We start from the raw sequence: 14,253 nt of genomic DNA on the forward strand, positions 1-14,253 counted from the left end.
AGTAGCGGGCTTCGCCACTCTTTCTCTTTTAGAAGGTTTGATACATCTCCCCCTAGCCTGACACCTGTATTGTCCATTCTATAGATGTCATAAACCAGAATCAAAATTCATCATCCTATCTTCTGATCTTCATTCCCTCTGGTGTTATACTTTAACAAAACTCCAGGACTAACCACAGCTAAATATGTGATAATGGCTTGGATGCTGACAGGAGGTATACACGTCAATGGAGAACTAAAACCATAAGACTAAAAAGCATCCAGAGACACAGCAGAGAGTAACGGCTGGTTTGGCAAGTTCACTTTTAAAAGAAACTGGTTTATATTTCAAGTGGTAGAAATTTAACCAGTTAATAATATTCTATAAACACCTGGAGATTAACTGTTTTTAACAAATGTTTAATACTTGTTAAGGTTCAAAGTACTTAAGTAAATAAATCAGTCACGAACACAAAAAAAGCAACAATACCCTATGAATAATGATAGTAACATGATATATGAAACCTGAATAATTATTGTTAAAAGAGAACAACTAAGCAAAGAAAAATCATATAAGAATTAAATGCTTTCTCAGTAGTCTCTTTTGTGTAATATGAAATGCCTTTTCCTCCACCACTCTGGGATTTGTAGTCCTGTCGTTTATATATCACAAGAGGCAGGAGAATGCATAAAAATAAGGACTGGGTCAGTTTGTTACCGGCAAATTGGAGTTTAGAACACAGTGTGATGTAATAGGTGAGCATTTAAATGACCGGCCTTATCCCTTTGTCTAGTAGATTCTCACCCGCATCCTTATATCAAAAAGAGCTTAAACAGAACTCACCCCCAGAAGGCAAACTTTCAGCTCTCGGATAGCCATCCTTCACAACGACTTTTGTTTCCTATAACACATCATCAGGAGGAAAGAAATTCAGCACACCGACATCTCCCAGGCTGTGCTTGCATGCTCATGTGGATCGCATACAAATAATTTCCTGACTTAACAAAAAAGAGAGAGAGAGAGAGAGAGAGAGGCGGTTTTAATTCCTACAAAACAAACGGAAACCAGTCTGGGCTATTTATGGGCAGCCCTGTCACATGGCCTGCAGACAGTTACACATTTGCTGCTTTCGTAATCTCCTAAAAATGCTGCACATTATACCAAAAAACTTTAGGGATATGCAGCGAGTGGGGAGGATACCTGAAGTGCTAAGAGCTGTAGGACTAAAGCTCAGCCTAGTGTACCAGACACTATCCCTTGTTCAGGCACCTTTCATTTTTTTTTTCTCCAACTTTAAGTAGAAGCCAGAGAGGAAAGTGACTGCAATCCAGGATAAGGGTGGAGAAGGAATTCACTACTACAATATTATCTCTGGAAAACATTGCACTGACCAGCCTTCCTTTATTTGATTGTAACATGTTAGGAACACTATGACGTAGTGTTGTATTTTGACTATTCATATTCATATGTCCTTGTTCTGAAATAGTATGCTAGTTGTACTGAATGATCAGGGGAAAAACAGATAGTGATCGCACTGTACCCTTCTGGATGGGGACACTAGGGGCAGATGTACTAAGCTTTGGAGAGTGATTAAAGTGGAGGGAAATTAACTAAGAACCAATCTGCTCCTAATTGCCATTTTTCATTGCCTGTAACATGGCAGTTAGGTGTTGATTGGCTGGTACTTTGGGGCAGATGTATTACCCTGGAGAAGGCATAAGGAAGTGATAAACCAGTGATAAGTGCAAGGTGATAAACGCACCAGCCAATCCGCTCCAATATGCAAATTGACAGTTAGGAGCTGACTGGCTGCTGTGTTTATCACCTTGCACATATCACTGCTTTATCACTTCCTTATGCCTTCTCCAGGTTAATACATCTGCCCCTTTATCTCTCTCCACTTTATCACTCTCCAAGGCTTAGTACATCTGCCATGTGCTATAAATACCCTCCCCACGTACATTTTCTCAAAGAATAGGTCTAGTTATGAAATATGAATAATGCTTATTAAGTAATTTAACTAAAATTATCATGTTTATCCATTTTGCTGTTATGCACTAACTACAGTACATAAAATCCATTAATGTAAATTTCAGGATTTTGGATTACTACTGGTTATTGGTTATATAACCAAGCCAAGCGGCAAAGAATATATCAGAACTGATTCTCGCACCAATTCAGTATTTAATTTGCAGGTGGGTATAAAGTGCACATACAGTATAAGCAAACACCTGGAATAAAAAATAAGTGAATTATTAAAGGTATCGCTCTCAGAATCTGTAACTGCAGAATATCAAATATAAAGGGGAAAATAGACACAAGAATATCCAATATTTTGTAGCGACCCTGGATCTCTTATTAATGGGCTTGGGTTCCTAAACAGAGCTACAAATATTCCTGCTACCACCAAGGCAGTGATCATCTAGAACAAGCAGAGATATCATAGATAGATCTTGTGTCTTTTTCTTCAGAGTAGTAATTTATCCAACAGTCCAAAAAGAACCATGATAACCAGCCAGTTCTGTCAACAAAGTCTTGCTTCCGAGCATTGCCTTTACAGCCTCCTTTGTTCCACATGCTGTGTGTGCTGTGTTTCAGGGGAACAGCTTTTCATGTAGAGCCTGGATTGGTGACCCTTAGGTTCTGGGATTAGCCTCAGAATTCTGGATCTCAGGTTTATCCTACCTTAGGTCAGAAAATACAGTACAGAGGAAAAGTGAAAGGTATTATTCATTATGAGAGGGGTCACAGGCAGGCTCAACCTTTGTTAATTGACACCTTGTATACCTCTAGATATTCTGAAGAGCTTTTTGATGATAATGTCAGGAAATAATTCAACTGAACAGTCCAGCAATTTAAGACCTATATATTATTGTCCAGGACAATATATGGCTACCTGCTCAGTGAGTACCAATATACTGGCCATTGGGCCTAATTCAGACCTGATCGCTGCTCTGCGTTTTCTCACAGCGGGCGATCAGATCTGAACTGCGCAAGTGCTGGTGCCGCAGTGTGCCGGCGCATGCCAGAGATGCGATCAGCATCTTTGCCCAGCGATTGCCTCTGCCTGATTGACAGGCAGAGGCGGGAGGGGGCGGGCCGGTGGCGTTGGGCCGCCATTTTGGGGGCGCGGTCCGGGCAACGCAGGCGTGTCCGGACTGTGCGGGGGGCAGGCCGCGGTGGCTGCTTGACATCACATGCAGCCGCTGCAATCTGGACAGCAACGAGTAGCTCCCTGCCAGTGCGCAGTAGCTGCGCTGGTAGGGAGCTACTCTTCAGGTGCAAAAGCATCACTGCCGTGCGGCGGGGCAGGGCCAGGCATGTGGGGCGGATTAGCTCTGTGCTGGCCCCCCCGCATGTCTGAGTAACTGATCATACCAATTGTGCATGAAGTAAACCTTCTTCCTGTGTGGGTAACACAGTTTTTCAGTCCTTTAGACCTATTCTGAGACATTCACAGGAGTCACAGTTTTTTAAGTTATGAAGGTGAAGTGCCATGCTTGTTACCAAGAACACAAACATTGGCCCTCATTCCGAGTTGATCGGTCGCAAGGCGATTTTAGCAGAGTTACACACGCTAAGCCGCCGCCTACTGGGAGTGAATCTTAGCTTCTTAAAATTGCGAACGATGTATTCGCAATATTGCGATTACAAACTACTTAGCAGTTTCAGAGTAGCTCCACACTTACTCGGCATCTGCGATCAGTTCAGTGCTTGTCGTTCCTGGTTTGACGTCACAAACACACCCAGCGTTCGCCCAGACACTCCCCCGTTTCTCCAGCCACTCCTGCGTTTTTTCCGGAAACGGTAGCGTTTTCATCCACACGCCCCTAAAACGCCGTGTTTCCGCCCAGTAACACCCATTTCCTGTCAATCACACTACGATCGCCGGAGCGAAGAAAAAGCCGTGAGCAAAAATACTATCTTCATTGTACAATTACTTGGCGCAGTCGCAGTGCGAATATTGCGCATGCGTACTAAGCGGATTTTCACTGCGATGCGATGAAAAATAACGAGCGAACGACTCGGAATGAGGGCCATTATCCATATCTGCTGCCAACTATATTGACATATAATAGTATAAATCCGGCACCAAGCATACAAAGTTATATGGACTGAGCAATACTTTTAGTGTTAAATATATAATGTTACGCCATATCAAGGGGTCAAGTATAACTTACAGAGTAGGTGTGATGCTCAGCATACTATGCATATCTCTATCTATCTTTCTATCTATCTATCTATCTAGACAGTTTTGAATCTGACAGGCACTCTATCAATAGAAACAGTAGCTGTGGTGCACAACTCAGTGAAATCCAATATACAGTACGTGCATAGATAGCGGCACTCAAATGGTTTTGTCATCCAATAAGCGCAACACTCGTTGCTTTAGCTTATCGATGTTTCGGATTTTACTCCTTTGTCAAGATAAATATATCTGATAGCCACATATAATATGCAAAGCCATAAATTGTGTTATGTGTAATATACAGGTTGAGTATCCCTTATCCAAAATGCTTGGGACCAGAGGTATTTTGGATATCGAATTTTTCCGTATTTTGGAATAATTGCATACCATAATGAGATATCATGGCAATGGGACCTAAATCTAAGCACAGAATGCATTTATGTTACATATACACCTTATACACACAGCCTGAAGGTCATTTTAGCCAATATTTTTTATAACTTTGTGCATTAAACAAAGTGTGTCTACATTCACACAATTCATTTATGTTTCATATACACCTTATACACACAGCCTGAAGGTCATTTAATACAATATTTTTAATAACTGTGTGTATTAAACAAAGTTTGTGTACATTGAGCCATCAAAAAACAAAAGTTTCACTATCTCACTCTCGCTCAAAAAAGTCTGTATTTCGGAATATTCCGTATTTCGGATATTTGGATATGGGATACTCAACCTGTATTGATATACTGGTGTCAAATGTACAAAGCATCTGATGTATGGTATAAAGGATTGAGCCAAGACTGGTACCAAGCACACAAACTTTACACAAACTTTACTTATATATGCTGATAACTATAGTATGCTAACTCATCTCTTCGGCCATGCCTAACTGTCATGTCTTTTAACAAAAATAATATGCTGCTCAATATCTGCTGCCAGGCATACAGAGATGAGCCAATGAGCCATATCCTGTGTGAAGTATATAATTGTTATGAAAAGCGTGCAACAGGATGCCGATAGCCCAGAGCACCTATTGTGATGATCAGTTACACCCAAAAAGGAGCATTCAGGGGCTAAGGAGTGGATGCACCATATTTATTGATCTAAATGGTACAACAAGCGGGTATATTTAATAAGCATCAGTTTTGCATTTTTGGCGGTTTTCCGGAGGATTACTGGCGGTATTGCATGCTGCTGATTTATTTAAGCCTAGACCACACGACACTCAAGGAGGATATAGACGCTAGAATACAGTAGAACATCAAAGTACCATCTATGTTTTTACCATTAGAAGTATGAAAACTCCATATTTCAAATGCGGCGGACTGAATAAACATAAAGTAACCCACCTACTCTTTGCAGAAAGCATTTTTGTGTTATAGATTTGTGAATGGCTTGTAGAAACTGCTTGCTCTACAAGAACCACAAGTTTTCACTGGATAAGTTACTCTGAGGGGTACATTTATTAAAGTGTGGGCCTTTAGAAGTGGAGATGTTGCCCATAGCAACCAATCTGATTCTCGCTATTCTCTTCTGCAATGTGCTAGGTAAATGATAAGTAGAATCTGATTCTAAAACCTGCACTTCAGTAAATATACCCCTCAGACTCTGGTGGGTTAGGAGTGAAAAAGATGCCTCTGCACACGCAGCTTTAGAAACTAGTTAGTAAACAATCCATGTAGTACAGTAGCAAGTTATACACAAAGTAATTAAAAAAAGTGGGTGCCAAACCAGGAGGTAGTTAATTTGCCAACATTCACAATGTCGATAAGGACATTGGGGGTCATTCCGAGTTGTTCGCTCGCAAGCTGCTTTTAGCAGCTTTGCACACGCTAAGCCGCCGCCTACTGGGAGTGAATCTTAGCTTATCAAAATTGCGAACGAAAGATTCGCAATATTGCGAAAATACTTCTCTGTGCAGTTTCTGAGTAGCTCGAGACTTACTCTGCCAGTGCGATCAGTTCAGTGCTTGTCGTTCCTGGTTTGACGTCACAAACACACCCAGCGTTCGCCCAGACACTCCTCCGTTTCTCCAGCCACTCCCGCGTTTTTCCCAGAAACGGTAGCGTTTTTTCACACACTCCCATAAAACGGCCAGTTTCCGCCCAGAAACACCCACTTCCTGTCAATCACATTACGATCACCAGAACGAAGAAAAAACCTCGTAATGCCGTGAGTAAAATACCTAACTGCATAGCAAATTTACTTGGCGCAGTCGCACTGCGGACATTGCGCATGCGCATTCGCGACTAATCGCTCCGTTGCGTGAAAAAAATAACGAACAAACAACTCGGAATGACCCCCATTGTCGGCAATATAATGTTGAGCACAGTTTGTCACTGCGGTACTAATGTTAGTTAAAGCATTGTAGCTGGGTTAGCATTATAATTTTATATATGATGCTTTATCATCATGGTTAAAGTTATAATGCCAACATGGTTACCATGCTTTAGCTCATTTCAGTTTCGTGTTGACGTTTCGGCATACTTTGCTCAACAATATGATGCCGATAATGCAGTGGCATAACTAGAAATTTTTGTCCGCCAAGCCAAAAAATTCTCCGGCCTCCCCCCCCCCCCCTCCATCCCCATAATTGGCACTAGTAAAGGGATGAACTTGCGCGCGCAGCAAAAGGGGGCGTGGCTTTGCAAAAGGGCAGTGGCATTGCAGGAAAAGACTACCTTATACCCCAGTTTTGCACCCTGCACGCCCAGACGTTGGCCACCACAGGAAAGAAAAATAATCCTGATTCCTGCCCCTTACATTATTTGTTATTTTTCCTCCTTATAGTAATGCCCAGTATACATTATGCCACAGACTGCAATGGCCCTTAGACATTATGCCACACACAATAATGCACATGACACAATATGCACACACCATAATGCCCCCGACACATTATGCCACACACCGTAATGCCTGTGACACATTATGACAGGAATCGCAATGCCCGTTATACATAATGCTACACACTGCAATTCCCCTGATACATTATAGCACATACAATGCCTGTGACACGTTACGACACACACCGCAATGACCCTGAGACATTATACCACATACCACAATGCCCGTGATATAGTATACCACACACGGTAATGCCTGTGACACATACCGCAATGCCCGTTATACCCTATGCCACACACTGTAATGCCCGTTATACATTATGCCACACTGCAATGCCCCTGAGACATCATACCACATACCACAATGCCCGTGATACAGTATGCCACACACCGTAATGCCTGTGACACATTATGACACACACCGCAATGTCCGTGATACATTATGCCACACACCGCTATGCCCATTACACATTAAGTCCTACAGTAAGGCTAATTACTTTTAAATTACCTGCTCGTTGCCAGGGGTTTCATGCTTTTGGTTCCATGCACGGTGCCAGGGGTTTTCATGCTCAGGGTGTCATGCTTGTTGCCAGGGGTTTCATGCACTGGGTGTTATGCTCGTTGCCAGGGGTTTCATGCACTGGGTGTCATGCTCGTTGCCAGGGGTCTCATGCACTGGGTGTCATGCTCGTTACTAGGGGGTAATGCTTGTTGCCAGGGCTGTGTTCCCAGTGCCACACATGACCCCAGTGCCAGATATTCCCCCACAGTGCCAGGTACACACATGCCCCCAATGCCAAATATGCCCCCCAAGTGCCAGGTACACATATACCCCCGAGTGTCACATATGCCCCCTCAGTGCCAAATATGCTCCCCCTCCCCCAGTGCCAGGTACTGCCCCCCCCCCCCCTCCACTCCCCGCTGCTGTGAAGGAGGGACACGGAGGGCACAGCGCGCGCCTCTATTGTGTCCCTCCTGCATCTTCAGTGTGTGTGTTAAATGAAGTGCCGGTTCGTGAGCCAATCAGAGCTCACGAACAGGCACTTCATTCAATAGACAGGAGGGACACAGGAGAGGCGTGCGCTGTGCCCTCCATGTCCCTCCTTACAGCAGCGGCAGCTGCGGTGGGTTGGAGCCGGAGGGAAAGAGGGAGAGGAGACTGCAGATTGACATGCGGATGGCTTGTCCGCATGTCAATCTGTGCTAAATCAGTGGCGGCGCCCCCGCAGCCCTGCGCCTCCAAGCCACCGCGAGGGCTGCGGGGGCAGTAGTTATGCCACTGCGATAATGTCAACATTGTGAATGCCGAAAAATCATTTGATTATTGCCAAACCATATCTGTTGTTAAAATATATGCACAGATGGTCACAAGAGCAGAAGCTCTTTCTTCCACTGGATGGCCTTTCTATAGTTGATCCTTTACCCTCCACACTGCTGTCTCTGTATGTTTCTCTTGCATTTAGCATGGATCTTTGCTAACTGTCGAAGTTGGGTTTCTCAGGGCCAGACTTGACTCAGGCACCTTCAGGTGGTCTCCAGGCTTGGGCTTCTTACTCCACAACTCTTTTGCTACCCTGTCTCTCATTTAGTCAGCATCATTCTGGTTATGGACTGTGGGGGTCAATCAGATCTGATCGCTGCTGTGCGTTTTCGCACAGCGTGTGATCAAGCCATAACAGCGCATGCGCATGCCCTGCAATGTGCACGCACATTGGACAACAATAACTGGCATCTCCGGTCAGCGACGGGATGGTGCAAAAATCCGATCGCACGGGCGTTCGCTAGGTGGTTGACAGGAAGAGGCCGTTTGTGGGTGTCAACTGAGCATTTACTGGGAGTTTCCGGAAAAACGCATGCGCGCCCAAGCATTTTTAGGGAGGGTGTCTGACGTCAGCTCCTGCCCCGATGAGTCCGTTCTCATTGTACTAGAAGAGTAAGTACTGGGTTACGCACAGACTGCACAAAGTGGATTTTTGCAGCTCAGCTACACATGCGATCACATGCGATCACACACTTGCACGGCAAAAATACACTCCCTCTGTAGGCGGCAACTATCTGAACGCAGGACAGCAAAAAACGCAGCCCAGCGATAAGTTCTGAATTAGTCCCTGTATTCATTGTGTTTCGCAACCATCCCCTCAAGACTCACTTTTTGGCATCCTGGCACTTTATACTGTACTTCAGCTAAATCTTAGTTACTGGAATTTCCTCAGTACAAATCCATAATGGCACCAGACAAGACTTCGCCATCTCTTTTCTGCAGTATCTTTTGTGATACTGCAGTTATATCTGACATTTAATCATCATCTCATAGCTGGGCTGGGTCACAACTTCAAAATGTATATTCTCCCTAAATGGGTACAATCTATAAAAATTCTCTATTCTCTGGCAGTCCCCCTGTTCCTATTAAACAAGGTCCAGAAAGTCCTCACTCTATAGGGGGAAAAAAAGCCCCTAAGAATTTCACCCAATATACTTATGAATCCTATTGTTAGAGGTGAAAGAGGGCTTTTGTTGTAAAATGATTCTATATGGTATCACATTTATCTCAAGTAGCCACATCATATGTGGTCATGCCCTGTAATAACTCTTGGAGTAAAGTACACAGCTCTTAATAGCCTCTCTGAAGCCCCAATAGCATATGACCCTTTGGTCTATTTATTATGCTATCCTGTCAAGATACATTCTCTAAGAAATTGGTACACATCATGCTATCAGTGCAAGTAGGTGCCTAATAGCTAAAAGTATGGGCCCAATGCCTGTTTGTGGAGAGTAGGTCTCTAGGACACTTTTTAATATGTGGTAGTAAGATTCCCAACAATCAAAGAGTCCTTGATTTCAGCACTACCTCTCCCATTTATTGACCAGACTGGAACCCCTAAAGCTGGGTACATGCTGTAACTAATGATGCAACTGTCAAATCCCAGAACACATAATATGGAGCTTACACACTATGCAATCTTCCGAATGACAACACAATATATTGTTTGGATGATTTGAACCAAATAATAGATTTCTCTGTAAACTATATGTGTAATTGTGCGTACACATCGTACATCGCATCGTCCCATCTGACGTGCAGCACATCAGATGAGATGATACAAAGAACGTCAGGTGAAAATGACGGTTTAGGTCTACACACTATAAGATGGTTGTTCCAATCTGCCTCAGGATAATATGTAGTGTGTATGTGCAGTTTAACTCTACCATTGCGAGTTGATTAGCGAGTTGATTAATCCTGTACCATTACACCATACCTATCAACGCTAACCTGAAATTCCCTTTTCTCCTAAAAATATGGTAATGTGTGTTCTTACTGTGGACCTTTATTAATGTTCTCGTTGACATTTTTAAATCTGCCCATATTTTACAGTTACCTTAAAATTGTTATTTCCCATTTATTCAGTAGTACTAATATTAGTTATCTTCTTGACAAACCAAATAAAAAAATATATAAGAAAACAAACAAACAATGATTCACTTTTTATCCAATCTTCAGCTCACTCAAGTTAGTTTGGATTTTGTGGCATAGGTTTCAGTACTTGAGAAGAGACACAGCCAGGTCTAACCTGAGGACTCCTAGGGGTATATTTACTAACATGCAGGTTTATAGAAGTGTAGATGTTTCCCATAGAAACCAGTCAGATTGTAACTATTATCTTCTAGAAGGTGCTAGATAAATGGTAAGTAGAATCTGATAAGTTGCTATGGGAAACATCTCCACTTATATAAACCTGCACTTTAGTAAATATACCCCCTACTCTCACATGAAAGTTTACATGCATTGAACTCAAAATCTTTTTGGGGCGTGTATCCCAGCATTCCGAAAAAAGTTTTAGGATGCCCAATTGTCCTGGATTCAGAAGAGAGGGCAGCCGTGGTATATGTGTATATGGGTGGAAGATGGGGGCTGACCCGACAATCAAGTAAGGGCAAAAGTGGAGCCAGGCTGGCCAATCAGCAGAGTAGATTCTAGGTCCAAATGGCCTAAAGGACCCCTGATGATGTCATACCCATGTGACCAACCATCCAGAGGAGGAGTCAGCATTACACTCACACTGCAGCAAATGTAGCTTGTCTTGCATGAGCGCAGGGGTGTATCTAGGGGTCCGAGCGCCCCTGGCAAAGTAAGGGGCAGGCACCCCAACCCCACTCCCTACACACATTTGAAATAAGGTGTGAGTAATGGAAATAGGGCATGGTCTTGTGGGGGAAGGGCACGTACACAATAGTACTTCCAATTCACACAGTAGTGTCCCTTATTCATATTACACTGCACAGTAGTGTCTCGTATTCACATTGGGGGTCATTCCGAGTTGTTCACTCGCAAGCGGATTTTAGCAGATTTGCTCATGCTAAGCCGCCGCCTACTGGGAGTGAATCTTAGCATCTTAAAATTGCGAACGATGTATTCTTGGCGCAGTCGCAGTGCGGACATTGCGCATCAAGCGGAAAATCGCTGCGATGCGAAGAATTTTACCGAGCGAACAACTCGGAACGACCCCCATTACACCATCCCTCCCCCCTAACCCTAACTCACTTTTCCTACAACCTGACCCTAACCCCCCCCCCCCCCCCAGCCTCTTCAGTGGTGCCTAACCCTAACCCACCCTTCCTAATCTCCCTCCCTGCAGCCTAACCCTCCCACCCTCACAGCCTAACCCTAACCCTCCCACACGGCTTGCCAGTGGAGACTTTGGCACCAACTCAATCCGGATTTTGGCATTCTGCATCGCTATCTATGTTGGGATGCCAGCATCAGCATTCCGAGCAGTTTCGGGATGCTGGCGTCAGCTTTCTGAACGCCAGGATGCCAAATGCCTTAATGTCTCATATGTCACCCCTGCCTGAACTTCCTCCTTCCCTTACTTACCCCATTATACCTCTCATGCCCCCTGTTCCTCTTTAGCCCTGTAGTTTTCAGTCCCTCATTCAATCTCTCAGTCTCACCCCTGCACCTCTCACTCCCTCCCTCTATCACCCATGTACCTCACTCCCTCATTTCATCTCTCTCATCACACCTGTACCTCACTCCCACCTTCCATCTCCCCTGCAACTCGCTCCCACCTTCCGTCTCCCCTGCACCTCGCTCCCACCTTCCATCTCCCCTGCACCTCGCTCCCACCTTCCATTTCTCAAACCTCGTCTTCTCTCCCACCTTCCGTCTCCCCTGCACTTCGCTCCCACCTTCCACATCCCCTGCACCTCGCTACCACCTTCAATCTCCCCTGCACCTTGTTTCCACCTTACATCTCTCACACCTCTTCTTCACTCCCACCTTCCGTCTCCCCTGCACCTCACTCCCACCTTCCATCTCCCCTGCACCTCGCTCTCACCATCCATCTCTCACACCTCTTCTTCACTCCCACCTTCTATCTCCCCTGCACCTCGCTCCCATCTCCTACACCTGCACCTTGCTCCCTCAGACAGATTATTTCCTCCTAGTACAGGGACCCCCCTTCCTCTCAGACACATTATCGCCCGTAGCACAGAATAGTCCCCTCCTCCCAATATAGAAGATTCCCCCATCCCCCTGAGACAGATCTCCCCCTATCAGCCAGTACAGCTCACACACAGAACCTTCTCCTGGTATGTGGTGTCCGCTCCATTGGCAGGTAAGGAATCACGGCGGACAGTGACACAATGGGAGCTGGTAAGAGATGGTACCCGCACATTGTGACTGCATAGTGTGTATTATGTGTAATTAGTCAGCAAGTGCTGGCCAGGGCTGGTTCTATATTATATATATTTGTGCAGTGTCTGACTAGGCGTGTGGGGGGTGCCCAACATCAGGGTGTGCCTGTGCACACATGCCACCCACCTTGTGCATGCCTATGCCCCCTCCCCCATAGCTGAGCAATTATCCCCCCCTGGCCCCCACTCCCCATGTGTCTCTGCCTCATGCCCTACCCCCTAATAGAAGTGTTATCAGCTGCTCCTACACCCCCATGTCTCCCACCAGTGTCATATTCCCCTGCGCCCCCACTTTCCATAGTTCTCCCATTCATAGCAGTGTCATTACCACCCTTCCCCCACTCCCCATAGGACTCCCCCCCTCCCATAGCAGTGTCATTAGTACCCCCTTCTCCCACTCCCCATAGGTCTCCCACTGCCACATAGCACTGTCATTAGTACCCCCTTCTCCCACTCCCCATAGGTCTCCCACTGCCACATAGCAGTGTCATTAGTACCCCCTTCTCCCACTCCCCATAGGTCTCCCACTGCCACATAGCAGTGTCATTACCCCCCTTCCCCCACTCCTCATAGGTCTCACCCCCCCCATTACTGAGTTATTAGCCACCTTCCTCTCCCCATAAGTCCCTTGTTACCCCATCCATATCTTACCTTTGTGCTGTGATGCTGCAGTGCTGGGGCAGGGTCCTGGCTCCGCAGGTTCAGTGCCTGGCTTCCTCTGCAGCTGCCGTCTGTGCTGAGTGTGTTCAGCCACAGGGCAGGCAGAAAGTGAAAGTAAAGTCACTTCCTACTGTGCCTGTGTGAGCAGAGATCCGGCTCTGTGTGCTGCTGCAACCTCCGTCCTAAAGGGCCCCATACACTAGAACGATAATGCCCTATTTCACCCCAATTCGAGCATTCGTGCCGATATATTGGGTGAAATCTGCATTTTCGTTGTACTTTACACCCGATCTGAAATGATGCGTGTTCCCGTGAGCATCAGATTGGATCACCCTAGATCCGACATATCACGAGTGCTGCACTCTTGATATGTCAGATCCCGCAGGAATGGCTGGGATAGTAAAAGATACATCGTATGCAAAAGAACCGCATACGATGTATCTTTTACTATCCTGCCGCCCGGGAGGCTGCCGGGAGGTTGAAGGGAAATCCTAGACGAAATGATGGACCGTCATGTCGTATAAGTGTATGGGGCCCTTAACTCCCCTCTCCTCCTGGCTGGCTGCGATAACAGAGCTGGCCCTAGGCTTGGGAACGGATGCCCCTGGGCATTCCAGATGCCCTAGACATTTGCCTATAATGCCTATTGGCTAGGGCCGGCTCTGGGTGAGAGTGTGTTACCGCCGGTGTTCGTCAGCACCGTACTGCACTAGTGATCAGACTAATGTCCGGCAGCACCGCTCTTGTAATCAGACTCAAAATAAACTACAGCTCCCAGCAGCCCTTGCTGCCGGGAGCTCCCAGCAACAAGGGCTGCTGGGAGCTGTAGTTTATTTTGAGTCTGATTGCAAGTGCAGTGCTGACGGACACCGACGCCGT

At 45.6% G+C, this 14,253-nt stretch overlaps 1 protein-coding gene across 1 annotated transcript in view; it reads right to left on the minus strand.

Moving 5' to 3' along the window:
• RAB31 (RAB31, member RAS oncogene family) overlaps positions 1–1,270 on the minus strand; it is a 123,361-nt gene extending 122,091 nt beyond the window's left edge. The window contains exons 1-2 of the mRNA XM_063923461.1: positions 1,180–1,270; positions 823–977 (exon numbers count right to left, since the gene is read on the minus strand). Of these exons, the coding sequence (XP_063779531.1) occupies positions 823–858 (36 nt within the window). The 5' untranslated portion in view covers positions 859–977; positions 1,180–1,270. The remainder of the gene's footprint in view (positions 1–822; positions 978–1,179) is intronic.
• Between the last annotated feature and the right edge of the window lie 12,983 nt (positions 1,271–14,253).

This window comes from Pseudophryne corroboree, chromosome 5 (assembly GCF_028390025.1).
Source record: "Pseudophryne corroboree isolate aPseCor3 chromosome 5, aPseCor3.hap2, whole genome shotgun sequence".
NCBI classification, from domain to species: domain Eukaryota; kingdom Metazoa; phylum Chordata; class Amphibia; order Anura; family Myobatrachidae; genus Pseudophryne; species Pseudophryne corroboree.